Source organism: Sebastes fasciatus, chromosome 19 (genome assembly GCF_043250625.1).
Source record: "Sebastes fasciatus isolate fSebFas1 chromosome 19, fSebFas1.pri, whole genome shotgun sequence".
Taxonomy (NCBI): Eukaryota; Metazoa; Chordata; class Actinopteri; order Perciformes; family Sebastidae; genus Sebastes; species Sebastes fasciatus.
The window spans coordinates 24,725,736-24,743,999 of NC_133813.1; the positions used below are offsets into that span (position 1 = coordinate 24,725,736).

The 18,264-nt window shown below is 41.0% G+C and overlaps 1 protein-coding gene across 3 annotated transcripts in view; it reads right to left on the bottom strand.

The window, feature by feature from the left end:
• Positions 1–1,659: 1,659 nt before the first annotated feature.
• brinp1 (bone morphogenetic protein/retinoic acid inducible neural-specific 1) overlaps positions 1,660–18,264 on the bottom strand; it is a 220,187-nt gene continuing 203,582 nt past the window's right edge. For all 3 annotated transcript variants that reach the window (XM_074617747.1, XM_074617746.1, XM_074617748.1), the window contains one exon: positions 1,660–4,222. In XM_074617747.1, coding sequence (XP_074473848.1) covers positions 3,082–4,222 — 1,141 coding nt within the window. In that variant the 3' untranslated portion in view covers positions 1,660–3,081. The remainder of the gene's footprint in view (positions 4,223–18,264) is intronic.

Consider the following 18,264-nt stretch of genomic DNA (forward strand, 5'->3'; position numbering starts at 1 on the left):
TACGTAATAGTTACTTAAGTAAAGTTGTAAAAGCACCGCTCAAGAGTTAAAAGTGCTTCACAAACGGTAAAATAAAACATTAGGATGATCATCGCCACACAAAGCCAGACATGATTCTTAGTGAGTTTAGTTACATCATGACGAGGATGCACATCTAGAGACGACTGATAAGAGTTGTGGTTGTGGATGCAGCCGAGCTGACAAAGCTAATCATCCAGAAGAAACAGAAGCAGGTTTTTGTTCCAGGGCTGCTAGAATTTCTTGCTTAAATCATTGCCCCGACATTGGCCCTGTTCAGACCTGGTATTAACATGAGTCTTGAGTGATCGGATCACAAGTGGACAGCTCTAAGGTGTGAACATTGAGGACGCGTTGAGATTCGATTGCTCAGACCACATTCTGAGGTGGTCTGGGCCCGCATATGGCCACATTCTATAAGCAGTATGTACGTGAATGTGTCCTGGGCCACATTATTAAAAAACCTTTACTTTCCTCATACTGTCTGTCTGAATATACCTGTATTTACTCTCTGTCTGAAACGCTCTGTTTTAGTGCATTTCAATAGAATTGCGTTGCTAGACAACAGTTTGGGTCCATGTTTACTTCCTGTCAGCTGATGTTATTTACATACACTGCAACAGGAAATAAACTGGGACACATTTAGTATGTTTATGTTTAAAATCGTGTAATGATCTATATATTGTATATTTGTGACATCACAAATGGACAGAAATCCTAACGGCTTGTTAGTTTTAATAGTTTAACAGTATTTATATAGCACTTAAACCTGCTTTATAATATAAAAGACATGAAAATCTCACTTTTTACAATATGGGACCTTTAATAACATTTTTCCCAATTCACGAATATGTAGGATATTACTAATGACGTTCCCGTAATATTGCGTCACAACATCTGCTGCATGTGTTTACTACGTGTAAGACGCATTCTAATGCCAGGTGTGAACAGACGTACTCAGAGCTGTTCACTTGTGTTTGAATCACTTGGGACGCATGCTAATGCCAGGTCTGAACAGGGTCTTTGACCTCTGTTCTCAAGAGGTGTTGGATTGGTTGAGGAATTCCAAATGTGGTTTCCCGTTTAAGTTACAACCAACCCAGATATTTGACATGCCTCTGCTTACAGCTGATCCCACAAGACCAGTCTCATCACAATGTAAAAGAACAACAATTATTTGGAAAAAAAAATAAACAAAAAAAAACCCCAAGGCAAACAAACTATAGCTACACCAACAGACTAACAGACATTAAATAGAAAGACAATAAAAAAAAAATGTTTTTAGATGTTAGTCTAAAAGCTCGCAACTGGGCTGGCAACTTTTACACTGGGAGGAAGGTTTTTCCAGAGTTTGGGAGCCATGGCAGCAAATATGAAGTCTCCTCTTTTTTTTTAATTCAAACCCATCAATGGCTAGAACAAGTTATAGGTTGTATGACATGAGTGACCTTGCCTTTGTCGTTAACAAACATGCAGGTAATGAACCGGACTTACAAAAACGAATCAGCATCGGATTACCCAAATAAAGTGTGACCAACAATACATAGGTAGTGTTTCATATTTCAGTTTGATGATGTTAACAGTTGCAACTCTGTTGATGTTTCCAGCAACATGCAAAAAACTAGGTTCATATCTGGAGAGAAAAATGGAAATCTTTACACGTGGCCATAAAAAGCTTACAGATTAAACACTGCCAAAAAGGTATTTTAAGCTTTAATATAACCATTTCTTTTTTTTTTTTTTTTTTTCCTGTGGCACAACAGAGAAATTCAATGGCTTTACAACACGATTCTTATCCAACATAATACGCCTTCTCTTATCATCTCCCTTTTTTTGCTGTGCTCTTATCTAAAAACCGAGAGAACAAAATTAAAAACATACAAATGAAACATGTGTTTTTTTTGTTTGTATGTACGTACTTTTGTGAAACGGGGGATGAGCTTTATGTCTTACTTGTATGTCTACCTCAGGGGAAGTGTATGGCTTTAGGTTTGTCTTGCAAATGTGCCTGAATGATGAATGCTTACATTTTGCTCTTGGTGCTGAAAAGCTCCACAAATCAGCAGTCACGACATGTACATTTTGCAAAGCTGTACAAAATAGCATTGATTGTTAAATCTTCAGACCACAATATATTGCACTCACGCACCAGGAGGTACTGCCTTGTGGAAAAAACACAGCTTGAATTTCAAACACGGGAAGAAGCGCTCCGAATGCAAGGATTTTGCTTCGACTGGAGTCAATCTCAAAATGACACATTCAATTTAACGAACAGCAATAAGCGTCAAGCCAAAAAGAAATGTATACGCACATTTGCACACGCGCACGCACACATACATTCACCCACATATATATGTATATATAAACAGCTGGCTTTTTGTTATTTGACATGACTATCCGTTACTGCCCTGCTGTGTGCCTTATGTGTCAGAACAATGACAGAGTGCCTCATAACTCACAAAGAGCAATGCAGAGTCGCTGTGGGTTTGAAATGTAATAAAGTCTATAAGTAATGTGTCGACTACTTACTCACTAGGGCTATTTAATCCTTACAATGTATAAACATTTTTTTTTTAATATTAAACTGTCCGTTATGTCTGAAATATTTCGCACATTAGCTGAAATAAAAGGATATCTGGTCTGCCCTTGTGTTATATCATTATTCCTTTAAAAATGTTTTTCTCAGTAAAGAATGGCAGTTTCAGATATAACCTTTGATCCCTCAGAGTAAAATCAAGGCCTCTTTTTCACCAGTACATAGATTTAATATTTCTTTTTTTTTTCTCTCTTTTTTTTGTTCTTTTAGGGAATGACAGACATGCTGGGACAAATATGATACAGTCTTTATAGTGGTTCCATTAATCTTCTTTATCTTTATCTGAAATGCTTTTCATCATTGCCTTTTTCCTTTATCTCTTTAAGAATTATGCTTACAAAGTTAATATTACATCAAAAGGCAGAAAAGGTCCAAAAATGAAAAACAAAATTAAGATTAATATCCCCCTTGTAGTTCATTTTGTCGGGCGTTTCTGTTTGCTGTCCTTTGTGTTAATGTCACTATGTTCAACAGAGCTTAGCAGTCAGGTGATCTGATTGTTTTAGTATCTCTGTGCTGTACATGTCCAAGGCGTGATTCACTCGAATCATCTCGCTGTTGTTGAGCTTGAGCCTATGCTTTAGCATACAAGAGAAGAGGTCCAGCTGGGGTTTGCCGGGCGCCGATGGAGGGGCGAGGCGGTTAATCCGATCCCTAATGTCCAGTAGCAGGAGCATGACGGATGAGGATGAGTAGAACTGAGTTCCTTGCGTGTACGACTGGTTAACCTGCTGCACGGCACTACGGAGCAGGTCGGCATTAAAGCGCAGGCTGTAGCCGAACACTTGGATATCAGATATTTTGATGTAGATCTGGCGCTTGTTGGGGTCTCCGAGATCCACTGGACCCTGCCCCGTGTCATTGCGTAGGCCAGTCGGGATCTTGGCGCGGCTACGCAGGTAGATGTGCACCGTCTCGAAGAAGGTCTTCCACCGGTTGCCCAGCAGGAGAGTCCAGTTGAAGCACTGGGAGTTCTGCAGTCGTACTTTTTCCCAGCGTGGGTAACCATGTTCCCCAAAGGGCATGCTCCAGCCTTCTGAGTGGCTACCACTGAAGGGGTTGACATAAACAAAGAACATGGGGTCAATGCTGCTATTTCGCATCTGGCAGATCTTCATCGACAGGCCGATTATCATGTGGAGGTAGTCCATCCGGTTTTTGTTACTCTTGAGAGTCAGGGACATGCGCTTGCGCCATCGGGGGTCAAAGAAGGTCTCTAGTCGGATCTCGTTGCTGATGAACGTGGTGTGAATGTACAGTCGCGAATCCATTTTCTGCAACAGGTATTTGAGTTCCAGGTCCTGAAAGTCCAGATCGGTTTCAAAGCTGATGAACTGCTCGCTCCGTTCTGAGTCCACGTTCTGGGGCTCGCAGCGGCCGCGGTACAACTTGTAGCCCTTGTTGCAGGAGCCACATTGTGAGATGTTGGCCAGGCTGCACATGGCACAGCTGTTGTTGCCGCCTATGACGCACGGGATGGGTCGCTGACATAGGGTGACACCTGTGTGGCACACGCATGTCCTTTGGCTCTCCAGGAAGGTCCCCCAGAACCCGTTCTCATTGCAGTAGAGGAAGGACTGGACCCTGTTGAGCCACTGCATCACAGATCTAGAGAGAAAGGAAAGGGAAAACAGGAAAGACGTGTTAACAGTGGTCAGATGGAAAGTTCAAAGTCTTAGCACTATTTGTCAGACCATTTACTTCAATTTATGTACGCAATACATTACTGTTTCCATTTTCCATTCCATTGCATTATCTTGTAATTTTCAAGAAGATCTTTCATTCATCTTTGTACATTTTGACAATCAACTGGAAAAGACTTGAAACTTGCTTTACACTTAAACGGATATCATATTTTTTTAGGTGAGCCTTTCTTTTACGTGGCTAAAATACATTTTGCTGCTGTCCCCATCCACAAGACTGTATTGCTTTGCTCCGGGGTCGGTACTCCTGTCTGTTTCTCCAAAATGGGGGCACGCTATCTGTCATGTATTTTAAGTATTAAAACACAGTTACACCTAATACGGATAATTACCTCATACAACCTCACTTCAAAACACCCAAACTATCCCTTTAACCATACTGGAATTAATGGACACCAAATGGCTAGAAGGTATGAAAACACAACAAAAAAAATCAATGAAATGCTTTGTTAAATGGTTGGCAGCAATGTATACATGAAAACCATCTAGTCAGGATAGTCAGGGAATAGGATAATTTCTTCCCCTTCAAGGGGGGAGGAGTTGCGGTATTTCCCTCAGGTGAAAGGCATCACTTGCTATTCTTATCTTGTCTCTTCTTTTCCCCTCAGGCATCTTTGCCTGTCATCTTGACAGTGCTAGAACTTCTTTTCTGACTGTAGGAAGTGAATTCTGAATCCTGATTTTTCAGAGGAGGGCTGGTCAAGGTTAGCTTGACATGTTAATGAAGCTAAGGCTTAACTATGATGGATGACATTGCATTCTCAGCAGGCCGGAAAGCCCCCAAGCTATACCCAAAATGAGCCCGGAACAAATCACCTATAGAGGACAATGAAGCACAATGCTTCATTCCACTAACTTTGGCTTCAAATTGAGGATGGGATAAAGTGAAGGAGTGCTGTGATTTCAATGATCCCATATTCCCACATGCATTTTTAGGAAATGTAAACATCAACTTGAGGCAAACTCAATAATGTGTCCTTTATTGCCCCACACAAAACACCTTTACTAAACATAAAGTCAAGGCATTCAGTGGTCACTGATTGGATGGAATTCAATTCAGTGCAATCTGTAAGTGGTTGTGCTTTTGATTTTAATCACAGCTTGTAATGTAGAGGGACTTTCAATACTGTCTTCCATTTGTTCATACGTTTCAAGTTTGGGGTCCCATGCTGGAGCTGTTGCCCCCACGACCCGACCACGGATAAGCGGTTGAAGATGAGTGAGTGAGTTGATTCCATTCGTAGTCCCCATGTAACGGAAAAATATTTTAAATGGTTTGGAATTGTTCAAGAAAGGTAGTGGGACGTATGCTATGAAGAAACATATTCTAAATGATGCACTCTTTAAAAGGTTAAAGATAGGATAAAAAGCTTTGTACGGGTTTGAAATGTATAACAATAAATCGTCAGCATACAATCAGACTTTGTGTTTCTTTCTGGATGAACATTACATGAACAAAAGATTGCCAGCAGCTCAATGGATAGCATTAATAGATGTGATAATAGAAGGGAAAGGGGATAACTATCTGAGAAAACAGCAGGGTAAAGTGAAGAACTGATGCCATTAAGCTACGAATCCAAACCTTAACCAGGACAACGTTCTTTCTCAAACAGAGAATAGGGGTGTGGTTAATAATCAGACGTAATTCTTTACCATGACGACCAGATTGCAGAAACCACAAATGAGACTAGAATTGGCGTAACACACTGACTCCCTCTCACTCGTCCTCTACTTTACCGTCTCCTCCTGGGGACGCGGCCGTCTGGCTGCTGCTGCACCAAGGATCCGCACCACCACCATGTTGCCATGGTCCGCCTTTTGAAATGCAGTTTCGGGACGTTTTTCGAGGAGCACCGTCCACCAGCACTGGCCGCTCTCGCCTTGGCTCCAGCACCGACACCGCACCGGGCTGCACCGTGATTAGTTTATTTCTCTAACAGGACTTTTCTCTTGTTTTCTTTTGGGCTGAAAGTTGTGCGCTCCCCGCGTCCAGACCTGTTAGAGGCCGGCAAACCTCCAAAACAGCATCGGCTGCTTTCCGACAACAAAGAAGAGAGCAAGTGAGAGAGACAGTTGGTGTGTTGTGCTAGTTCTGCCGGTGTGATTTCGTGTAATCCACTGCATTGATTTCACCCGTTCACCATATACACAAATGCCATTGTGAAAATAAACACACTAAGAGGAAACTAAAAAGAAATGAAAACCCTCAGTTAGTTAATGCAACAAGTTGGGCTGGCTAACTACACCTAACTAGCTAACTAACTACAAAGACAAACTGACAGATAAACAGATGTGTTGGTTTGCTGTTGCTCAGACGCAAACAAGCAAGAGTGCGCCTGCAGGTTCTTCTTTAGTCATACGTCGTATTCCCATTTTACCAACAACCTTCTGTTTTTTTTTTACTTTGAGCACAAAATTAAGTTACTTGTCAAGACAAAATTGGCAAACAGTGTGGCTAATCAACTAAGCCACACTGAAAAAAATAAAATATCATAGAAATGCCAAAATACACTGGAGGGGGGGCTTTAATGTTTGGAACAAGTCCTGAAAAAAATAAAATACTCCCAAGAAGTGATGAATCCTTGACAGGTTCTGAAGGATATAACTTTATATAAAAGGATTTAGAGGTGTTATTTTCCTCCTCGAGATTAAGTGTAGTCTGGATGCAGCCATCCCCCCAACTTAATATGGTTGAATCTTGCCAACTTTCTCACTGGCTTTTTTTTTTTTTGCATGAGTCACAAGGTTAGCTGTCTCCGTGGTAAAAGTAGATTGCATTCAGTCTGGAGAGGATGTATTCTCTTTATATTAAAGCTGGAGAAACTGAATAGGCCTGATCTAATTTTAATATTTTGTCCATAGCTTCCATGTTTTATTTTCCTTTGTGCAGTTTGTACACGTGTTATGTAAGATAATACGTCTCTGAATATGTGCTTTGAGAGTCCTTTTGATATGTGTAAGGTCAATAGGGGGTTATAATCTGCTCAACAAGTATGTTATCTGATAGACAGTGCCATGCCTTTGTTGTATATTTAGTTTGGCATGACATAACAGCATGAGGCAGAGTCTGAAAGCTTCCGTGTCACGCTAAACGTGTGAGAGTTGGCAACCCTTAAAACCTGCAGCAGGCAGAATGATTTTGGCATCACTGGGAGAAAAATTCCATAATAACCTTTCAGCATATTATAATTCAAGTGTTCTGGCAGATAACTAGACTCTTGCACCTCCTCATGGCACTGTTTTCAGGCTTTAAAACATCTAGCCCGTGACGGGAGTCTTTAGCCAATCACAGGTCATTTCAGAGAGAGAGACAGCGCTCCTATTGGCTGTTCATTCAACGGAGACAGCTGTCAATCACTCGCGAACTCCGATGAAACGGTCAAATTAGGCAGCGTTGATCAAATATGAATTAATATTCTGTTACTGTAATGCCTATTTCTCTCCTCAAATATTTTCAGAAATATCTTGTATTGTACTTTTAAGCTGTAAAATGAGAAAGTTTGCTCCGGCTGGTGGGCGGTGCTTGGTATTTCCTTAACTGATCTCAACATGGCGGCCAGGACACAAACTTTCTCATTTTACACCGGAGGACACAGAGGCACATGATTTTTTTCAGATTACCTGTCTCATGCACTACTGTCAGGATTTTTTTTAATCATATCTGCTTCAATTCTACCCACTGCAGATTTAAATAGAAGATGTCCTCAGTTTGCTTTTATTCTTTGGCTTCCTGACCTGTGCATTTTTCATGTATCTTCTTTGGTCTTTTTGTAACCTTCCAAATCCATGTGGTCTCTCCAACCCTGCAACCTGATGTGATCATGTCACTTGCTGGTTTCCCCCATTTGTTTGTTCCATTGCAGACTTGGTATGTGTGTGTAGAGCAGCTATTTCTTCAGCTTGTTTGCTTATGTGCACTAGTGTGCTGATGTCTGCCTCTTCCCCTAGAGATGAGATGTCTTAATCTCCCGGTGCAGGCACTGTATTTGTGAATTTTTATATCACTTTTCCATTGCCTCTCTGTAGTATTGCAGTTTGGCCCGGAGTGTCTTTAGAGAGATGAGTGCATCATGTTAGTTCCCTCCAGCTTGTGTTTGCTGTCCATTCCACTATGAATACAAAAAGGAGCTACCGAGCAGAGACGTGCCAACACACTGCAGTGAAGCATTCTGATGGCAACACCGCCAACAATTTATATTAACGTTAATACTGCGATTATCACTATTTTCAGAGGGCGCCATGAACGCACCACAGCGCTCCTGCCTTCTTTCACAGATTTATTTTGATTAGCTCTAAGGGAGGCAGAGCAGTGACAGCAGAGCCAGCTAACTAACGTCTGCCTGGCTCTGAGCTCTAGCTACTATGGCCATTATGTGCTATGTTTACATCAGCTAGTCGACCTACTGAAGCACAGCGTGTTTATGGGTGCATGCATTTTACATGACTGACACAAAAGAAACTCGCTGCTTTAAAATTGTGCACATTCCGTTCATCTGTGCCCGGTGTTGGCAAAAATTATTCTATCACAACTAAACATCCATCCATTATTGTCAGGGAGAGTAGAGCAGGTGGACCCAAACGCAGGACATTACAGGCAACAGGAACATAGCGAAATTATTTTAATTCAATAAATAATGCAGGCAAGGCAGAAGTGAAACTCTGAACTGAAAACCAGGACTTAAATACCAACTGATCTGACGAGAGGATGAAGTGCAGGTGGAGAGATGGGCGGAGAAGCTCAGGTGAGGGGAATGAGGTGATTAGTGCCGAGGAATGGGCAGGGAGCTGATTGGCTGGGGAAAATCACTGGGAACAAAGAAAGGAGCTGATTTGTTGGGAAGAACTAACGAGGCTGATTCAGAGCAGGTGTGTAGATGGGTAAAGGAGGGAAAGCCAGTACAACAAGCTAAAACCCAAAACACAGAAAACAACTCAGTCCGGTCTACAATAAGTCTGAGGGGATCTGGACACAGTGCCAGACTGTGACAGGCATGTCTGTAAAGGGGAGACTCGTGGGTACCCATAGAACCCATTTTCATTCACATATCTTGAGGTCAGAGGTCAAGGGACCCCTTTGAAAATGGCCATGCCAGTTTTTCCTCGCCAAAATTGACCTAGGCTGTTTTCGAAACCGCATACTATACTAGTAGTACGTACTGATTTGGCCAAAATGTAGTATGTAGTATGCAGTATGCGAACAAAAGCAAAATCTCCAGTATGCCAGAAATACCCGGATGACGTACTGATTTGGAAAAATTCTCCAGTATGCATCGGACCAGTCTATCTCGCCTACTGTATCCCACAATGCAAAGCGGCGGAACAGCACAGGCTACGGGTATAAAAACAGCAGCCAAAAGCTGCTCTTTTTTTACGTTTTCTGTAGCCATTTCAACACTAAATTCACTTCTGAACGTTTTTGAGGCGAGAAATCAACTGTGTAGATTATTAATATCGGCAGTTTTACGAAGTTAGATGGCGAATCGAACATTTGTTCCACCGTTGTCGGAGTTTAGAAGCTCCACAGAATACCGTGACAGCCAGCGAGCGCCTGCCCGGGTCGCTGCCAGCAAGCCGGGTAGTCACGCTCAGAGACCGCTATGAGCTGCTGGAGCTCTCTAGAGACCGGTCTGTAGACGAGAGGCTTTGATTTCCTTGTTGACGGATAGTTTGTTTAAATATCACAACACAGATGTCCATTATAAATTAACAGGAACCTGTGTTTATTTGCCTTTTTTCGAGTTAAAAAGCTCCACAATCACCCGCGGGCGTAGCTCGCTGGAGAGCCGGCCAGTGACACTCACAGAGCGGCTGCAGAGCAGCAGAGTGGCGAGGGAAGATGAGAGGAGAGGAAGAGGAGAGGGAAAGAGCAGCTTCTGACGGGGCAGAGAGGTTCCTGATGAGACAACATGACACTTTTTTAACATTTCTCTAATATCTGGAGGGAGATCAGTCCTTTTGCTGTAACTGAAAAAGCAGTTTGAGTAAAGTAAACGTTGTGGATGAATGTTTTATATTTCCCGTCTCTCCTCGTTGATGATCCTGTTTGTCGGACTTCTTTATGAGCTGTCAGAATAAATAGTTTAAACCTGCAGTATCTTATAAAGTAAACAAGCACAACATAAACAACAAAATCAAAGTTGTATTTTTTGATAATATTGTAATAGTGGTACAAGTTAGTTTTTTTGTCCTGTGCTTTAAGAGCTGGTTTGAAGGCTTAAGCCTCGTCTAGCATACTGCTAAATACATCACTTTAACTGTCACATACTGCATACTACTGAGGAACGCAGTATACAGTATGTACTGTATACTGCGCTCCTCAGTAGTATGCAGTATGCGGTTTCGAAAACAGCCCTAGTTTCATATGATGCCAGTATCTTCACTCTAGCTTTAAAATTGAGCCCGCTACAACCTAAAAACCATCAATCGGTTAATGCGTTAAAGAAATTAGTGGCATTAAAACAAATTTGCCTTAACACATTATTAACGCGTTAACTTTGACAGCCCTAGTTTATTGTGATGAAAAACTTTGGGCTGCAGAGGTTTGAAAGCTAACGCATTGTGTGGTTTTATAGGTAATTGGATTTTGATATACAGTAAGAGATCAAACTTGTACATTCATTTTACATTACGTAATTGGCAAATATTACAACTGATTTCTTGTTCAACCGTTAACACGGCTGTGGAACACTAGATGTCTATTAATGCTAGATATTGTAGACAGTTTTTCTTTACTTGTTTTTCTTTTTTTGGAAAATTCTTTTTTATTCTTTTTTTTCCAAACATAGCATAACAGATATAACAAAACATAACACCGGTGCCATAATAAAAAATAAAATTGTATCTTAAATGTAACATTTAATATGTATGTACATATAATACACACATACACATGGCTTCCCACTCCCACACAGAGACAGGTGCAGCCTTCTTCCCACCCCGAGAGGTAAAGTTACAGAAAAAATAACAGAAAAATATTTTTCTAAATAATTTAATTAGTTAGTTAGAATTAAAAGTCATAAGTACTACAATAATATAATTCATGGTATTAAGATAGAAACCTTAAATAAATAAATAAATTAAATAAATGTGAAAAAAAGAAACGGCACATAGAAAATAATAATTAAGTAAATACCATAGAAAGCTTAGGTTAAGAAGATTCTATATAAGTGATCCATGGATCCCATATCCTATAGAAAAAGCTTTAGGCTACCTCTTATAGCATAGGTTATTTAAATAACCTATTCTTTATTTGTTTAAAAAATAATAATCTTCATTGGAATTGACACACAGAAGAGATTGTATCACAGGTGCCTCAAATATAAAATTATTCCCATTATTTTTTATTGTCTATTTATTATTTCATTGGACACAGGCACAGTCATAATGATCCCTCCTTTGAATTAATTTGCAATAACTGTTGAAATACTGAACTAAAATATGTTCCATCATATCACCGCCTCCCTCAATAAGCGATTTGAGTGCATCATGCAGCTAGTTTCATTTTTGCCTTATTTGTTTCTAAAGCAACAGCGTGGCTTAGATTTGAAAATTAAATGAAAACACATTGAAATGGACGCTGTTTGTTTTCATGAATTTGGGCAAATTTTGTGTTTGTAATGGGGCCTAAAACACCCCTGATTGTCATCAGATGGCATATGTCACTGCTCCCTCCTACGTTGGAGCGAGGAAAAGAAAAGAGAAAGAGGACATTAGGGCAGGATAATGGAATCTGCTTATGATCAAAGAAAATTGAAAAAGAAAGTCCCACAGATTTAAAAAAATAAAAGGGTATTAACAATAGTGTGAGAGTACGGAGGCCCTGAAAGGTCACGGTGTGGATTTTATTCCTGGAATTATTTTCCGTTACCTTGTATTAATGCTGCAGTGGGTAGAATTGGAGCAAATATTATTAAAAAAGTTATTTTTATAAAACAGTCACTATATCCTGACAGTAGTGCATGAGACAGGTAATATGAAAAAAATCTTGTTCCTCTGTTTTCTCCAGTGCTCCTAATGGCATCTGCAAGATTTCACAGACCGGAGGAAAACAACCAATCAGAGCTGAGCTGGAGCCTTGCCGTCTCTGAGCAGCTGTCAATCACTCGCTAACTCCAACCAAACGGTCAAACTAGGCAGCGTTGATCAAATATGAATCAATATTCTGTTACTGTAATGCATATTTCTCTCCTCAGATGTTTTCAGAAACATCTTGTAGTGTGCTGTTTAGCTGTAAAATGAGAAAGTTTGTGACCCGGCAGCCATGTTGAGATCAGTTGAGGAAATACCAAGCACCGCCCACCATCCGGAGCACAGCCAATAAGAACACTCTCTCTCTGAAATGACCTGTGATTGGTCAAAGTCTCCCGTCATGGGCTAGATTTTCTAAAGCCTGAAAACAGAGCCATGAGGAGGTGCAGAAGTCTAGTTATCACTCAGAACACTTGAATTACAATATGCTGAAAGGTTATTATGGAATTTGTGCCCAATGATGCCAAAAATATTCTGCCTACTGCGGGTTTAAGCTTTGTGTTCCCTCGCAATATTTTGCATTATCTCGCAATACTTTTTGCATTCCCTCTGATCCATATGAGAAAGGCTCAGCTGAGTTATGACTAGGGGTGTCATGATTCTCCAAATCCACTATTCGATCTGACTTTTGATTTTAAGGTCACGATTCCATTTGAACATGTCATTATTACACTATGGAGTCTATGGTAAAGATCAACAGATCATTGGTTTTATGTAGGGATGCACCGATACCACTGACGCGCAAGTCAGAGGGTGCAAGCAAAACCCTGTGGCGCAATGAAAGTTAGGGCCGGCGCGCCGGCTGAGGTGGGAGCGTGAGCGCGTGCGATAGGACCCGAAAGATGGTGACGAGAGGTTAACGTTGCGCTGCTGTAAAGTGGTATCGGAGCCGTTTTGCGAGTACGAGTACATGAGCACAGTATCGGTCCCTAGTTTTATGCCCTGATAAATATAATTTACACTTTAAAATTCTTCTTTAAAAAGAGAACTGAACTTTCTTTTTTTTTAGAAAGTGTTTAAAAAAATTTGACTACAACAGTCTACAATATAAAAAGCTGCATCTTTTCAAAACCAGTATCCATGTGACCCAACTCGGTACATAATCATTACAATAACAAAACAGAAATCCTTCTGCAGTGCATTACAAGTGTGATGTAATCTACAAAATTATTTTAATTTAGAATCAAAATCGTGACACCCCTAGTGTAATTATGACATGTCATTATGTAGTAGGATTGTGGCTGTAGCCGTGGCTTTGGTTTGTTATGACCATGGCTGTGACACAATTTCTAATAGATGTAACACTAATGCAGGAGTTGTATGTGTGCAGTGAAATGAAAATGGTTGTGCTGGCTGAGCTTTGAAGCTACTGGATTCACGAACTCCTGCGGTGTGTAACATCTGTCATATCTGATATAAGCACCGCGGGTTCCCATCCCGCGTGGCTTAACTGGGCTTTCTTGTTGAATGTTAATAGGAGCGGTATAGAGTAGTCAAACGACAAAAGCACCATAAATGCAGTCCAAGCAATAACAATGTCCACAGCTAAAGCTTCAACCGCCACGGCTGTATTATAAACTGTCAGAGCTCGGCCTTTTGAAAGGAGTAATGAGCAATAAATGCATGATGTAAAGTGTCACACCAACTCTGCCTTCTGTAGTATATGCAGAGTGTTCCCCCTAAACTGGCAGTGTATCATAACACATTAACTGATCCTATGGATCGGGAAAAAATGCAAAAAATATTCATAAAGATTTCCCACCAAGACCTTCTGGGGGCTCCATATGAGAGAGCAATACCCTCGATGATTTCGTGTGACAGGATATATGTAGCGTAAAACTAAATGCAAAAATTTAAAAGCAAAACTTAAAAAGCGGTGTCATGTCAAAATCTATACAAATTAGGGCGAAGCGATTCATCACATAGAGGGTACATTCATATTTGTAAATATGCTTGACTCGACATGAATAATTAAATCCAATGCATAGCCGGGGATGCAAATGATTTGGCCGGGAGTGAAGCTACTTCATATCTGTCACTATTAATCATTTATACCAAAGACAAACTGCTATGTTTATTCTACTTGAAGCAAGCTGCTATACTCATTACAGGAAATGCAATAGCAAATCCAATATAGTTCAGCTATAAAGTTTCCACACAGCTATTGCAGTGAGTGTTCACAACAGGGATATTTATGATTCTTGTAACAAATGGATGCCTTGCGGTGAGGTAAACCTAGAGAAATGATCAGGTGGTGGTATTGCAATAATAGTAATTATGATCGGGCAACAGTGCAACCTGATGCCTGTCTTTCATTAGCTAATGTAAATGTGTTTAATGGATGACCTTTTTGCAACATGATTTAAAACTTAAAATATTTCTTTGGACAAGTTTAACTTGATAACATAAGTTTACATCATACTAATTGCAATTAGTGATAAGTAACTTCCCCTTCCCCTACTTTGCATCCATAATTTAATTAAACTAAAAGCGCACTAGGACTGACTGGCATAATATGAATGCTGTAAGGCTGCGTGTAAGAATTATGAAATAAAATGAAATGAATAGGGAGCTGGTTGATTAAGAATGCATCACTCTACTGTGTTGTAGTGTCAGTCAATACATTTGTATCTCTATTTTTATCTTAGCTATAGGAATATACATGTACTCACATTCACATTCATGCCTGTACTAACAGTGTGTGCATGATAAACATGCTTAATTTAGCACCTAGTCGGCCACCCAAGTGAAATACATTATGCAAAAAAAAAAGAAGAAAAACAAAAGATTTACTCGCGAGTCCAACCTCACCTCCGTGACTGAACTATCTTTCTTAGCTCGGTTGCCTAGGCAACAAAGCATCACAATAGCTTTTCTTTTTCTTACTTTGCCAGTACAATGTAAAAGACTGCGTGAGCCACCTGCAGCGCCACAGCCTTCTGAGAAAGTGTCAATGTAGTGTCCCCTCTTTAGTTCGCATTTTAGCACTTCCGGTTCCCACGTCTGGAAGTCAATGGGGTTTTTGAATGGGTTTTTAGTTCGATTTTAAATAAGGTCTGTTGTTAACGCAGGCTTCAGAGATTTTAACGTTTTGTTCTACGACATAAAATGGATAAAGAAATACCCCATTTGTGAATTTCTAAGCTTTTATGTGTATTAAAGGGACTGTTTGTAACTTCTTACATGTATAAATCATTGCGGGTCGGTGTCCCATGCGCGCTCGCGTGCGGCTACGTTGTTCAGACTCAGACTCCAACACAAACTACACGGAAGCACCAAAACCGCAAAGTTCTATCTAGTGAAGCCTGTCTGTTAAACAGTGTTGGCCGCGGTCGGAGGACGCGGGGGAGACAGTAGCTTTTGTCTCCAGGGCCGGAGTCTCTGCTGTACTCTGCCTGCCTGCCTTCACTCACACATCGCGCTCGTTCTCGCTCTTTCGCTTCACTCTCACATGCATGCGCGCACACTACACACTGCAGAAGAGTTAGTTTAGTTCTGAGAATATCTAGTGAATGTACAGTGGACATTTGTGCAGAAATAACTGTTGTAGCTCCTCCAGACCAACAGAGGTTTCCCGTGTCTTGTGAAGTGACGGGCTCCGCAGAGAGAAACGTTATCGTCTCCGACCAAAACTCCGGTGTCTCCCCTGTTCCCTCCGGCCGCGGTCGGGAGGCTGAGGCAGGAAAAGCCAACCCTAGGATCAGCATTGATTCATGGAGAGACCTTCGTCTGGTCAGCTAACATTACTGCCAAGCAGCTGAAATATAGGGATATTTTGGTTTTAACTGATCTGTTTTGAGCGATGTTCGTTCAAGTCTATGTAGAGCGAGCACAAGCGCGAGCAACAGGACGCTGACTCTCGTTGACTTAACGGCCACAGGTATCGCTGTTAACAAGCAATTTCTGATTCTTACAAACAGTCCCTTTAAGGCAGATTTTGAACAGATAAAACATGTGATTAATTTAACATTAATCATGGACAATAATTTGGTTAATCGCGATTCAATATTTTACTCGATTGACAGCCCTAGTGTTTTTCTTAAAAATTAACCGGTTAGTTGCCAGTAAATAGGTGTCGGGCTATCAAAAGCAAAATTAACCAAAACTGACACCCCTAATCGGTGGGGTAATCTGTGATCCAAGTGATCTGTAGGGTTTCCAGAGAAATTCTCCCAGTAGAGGAGCCTGGATGCTGTTAAAACCACTGGAGAACACAATGAACATGATTCTTACAGTGCCTGTCCAAGTATGCAGAGAGTAGCAGGTGGTTGACAGCATCACCCTCCCCATTGTGGGCCTGATGTATGAACTGGAGGGGATCTAAACGGTGTCTCACAAGGGATCTGGCCTGCTGTCATTTAAAACCCTGGTGTGCCCGTTCTTGGCCACTGGGGCCCAGGCAGGATGTTTTTCACATCATCATCGGCACCCTCTGCAGCTTCACTGACAGGTTGAGGATGTGCTGGAAGGCCTCCCCGAGGTGGCTGGCACACACCTCGAAAGCACTTGGGCTGATGGTTTATGGGCCTTCAGCTTCACCTCAATTCCCTCATCCTCATGATCAGCTGTTATAGGCTGCCCAGAGGAGAGGTGAGGGGTTGGAGTTCCAGAAATGACATCAGAATTGGGACTATGTTGACTATACACATGCATAGGGCAAACATATGGAAGCCCTGAGAGGCAAGTAAGAAAAAAAAATATTATGGTGATCCATTTTCAAAGCCTGATCTAAATTGTTTTCTCTCCTGTGTTTATAACTTAAAGGTCACCTATTATGCTCATTTCCAGGTTCATAGATGTATTTTAATGTTGCACTAGAACATTTTTACATGCTGCAATGTTCAAAAAACCCTTTATTCTTCTCATACTGCAGCCTGAGTCTGCCTGCCTCAGAGCCTAATTCAGCCTCTGTCTGAAAACCCCTGATTCACAGCCTGTCTCCTCCCACTCTGCTCTGATTGGTCAGCGTTTTCTGTCAATCAAACGTCCTCAACAACACAGCGTCACTATCTCCCCCTCCCTCCCGGAGAAGCTCTGGAGAGAGAGGAGCTAGAATAAAGTTTATAAACCACTTTAAAGTTTATAAACCAGAAACTTCACCCAGCGCACGTGACCGGAGGAATCTGATCAGAAATCGGCGACAAATGATGAACATCTGCGGTCCAGATTCCAGGTTTTCCTGACGGTTTCTCTCAGGTAAATAATGCTATTTATAGCTCTGTTAGTTAGCTCAGTGTTTACCTCATGCATCAACTCTGTAAACCGTAAACATACACTCTGTTTTACGTTTGTCTTTACAGATCCATCTGTGAGAAATGACCGACAGAATCATCCCAGAGGAGAGCAGACAGCTGAGAGCAGACAGCTGAGAGCAGATGGGAGATACAGAGCTAACCTGTTAGCATGTAGCTACATGCTAACGGGTTAGCTACATGCTACCGCTATGACACGGTGCGTAAACACAGCGACCATCAGGGTGGAAAATAGAAGATGTGAAACAGTAGTCAGTTCATTATTTCTGCTAAAAGATAAATGTATGGAAGATCAGAGTAATGGTATATTATTTACAGTAGTAGCTGTCTCTGTGTTACCATGACTACAGACCACCGGAGCTTAGCTTACCATAGTTTACCAGAGCTGAAGACTTTCTCCTGTACCATGTTAACATAACTAACTAACAGGTGAGATGATTACAAATGCTGTGAATAATTAATATTGTCATCTGTCAACTCAAATAAAGTTTGACTGTGAAACAGAAATGTGTTGTGTTGCTTACAAGTCACTATTTACTACCTGTACTCTGCTACATGCATGACATCAAATATATATAATATATAAATATCATCTGTTTAAACAGTGTAATTACATAAAGCCTTTGTGAAAGAACATGTTATATTTAGATGATGGGAGTACATGAAG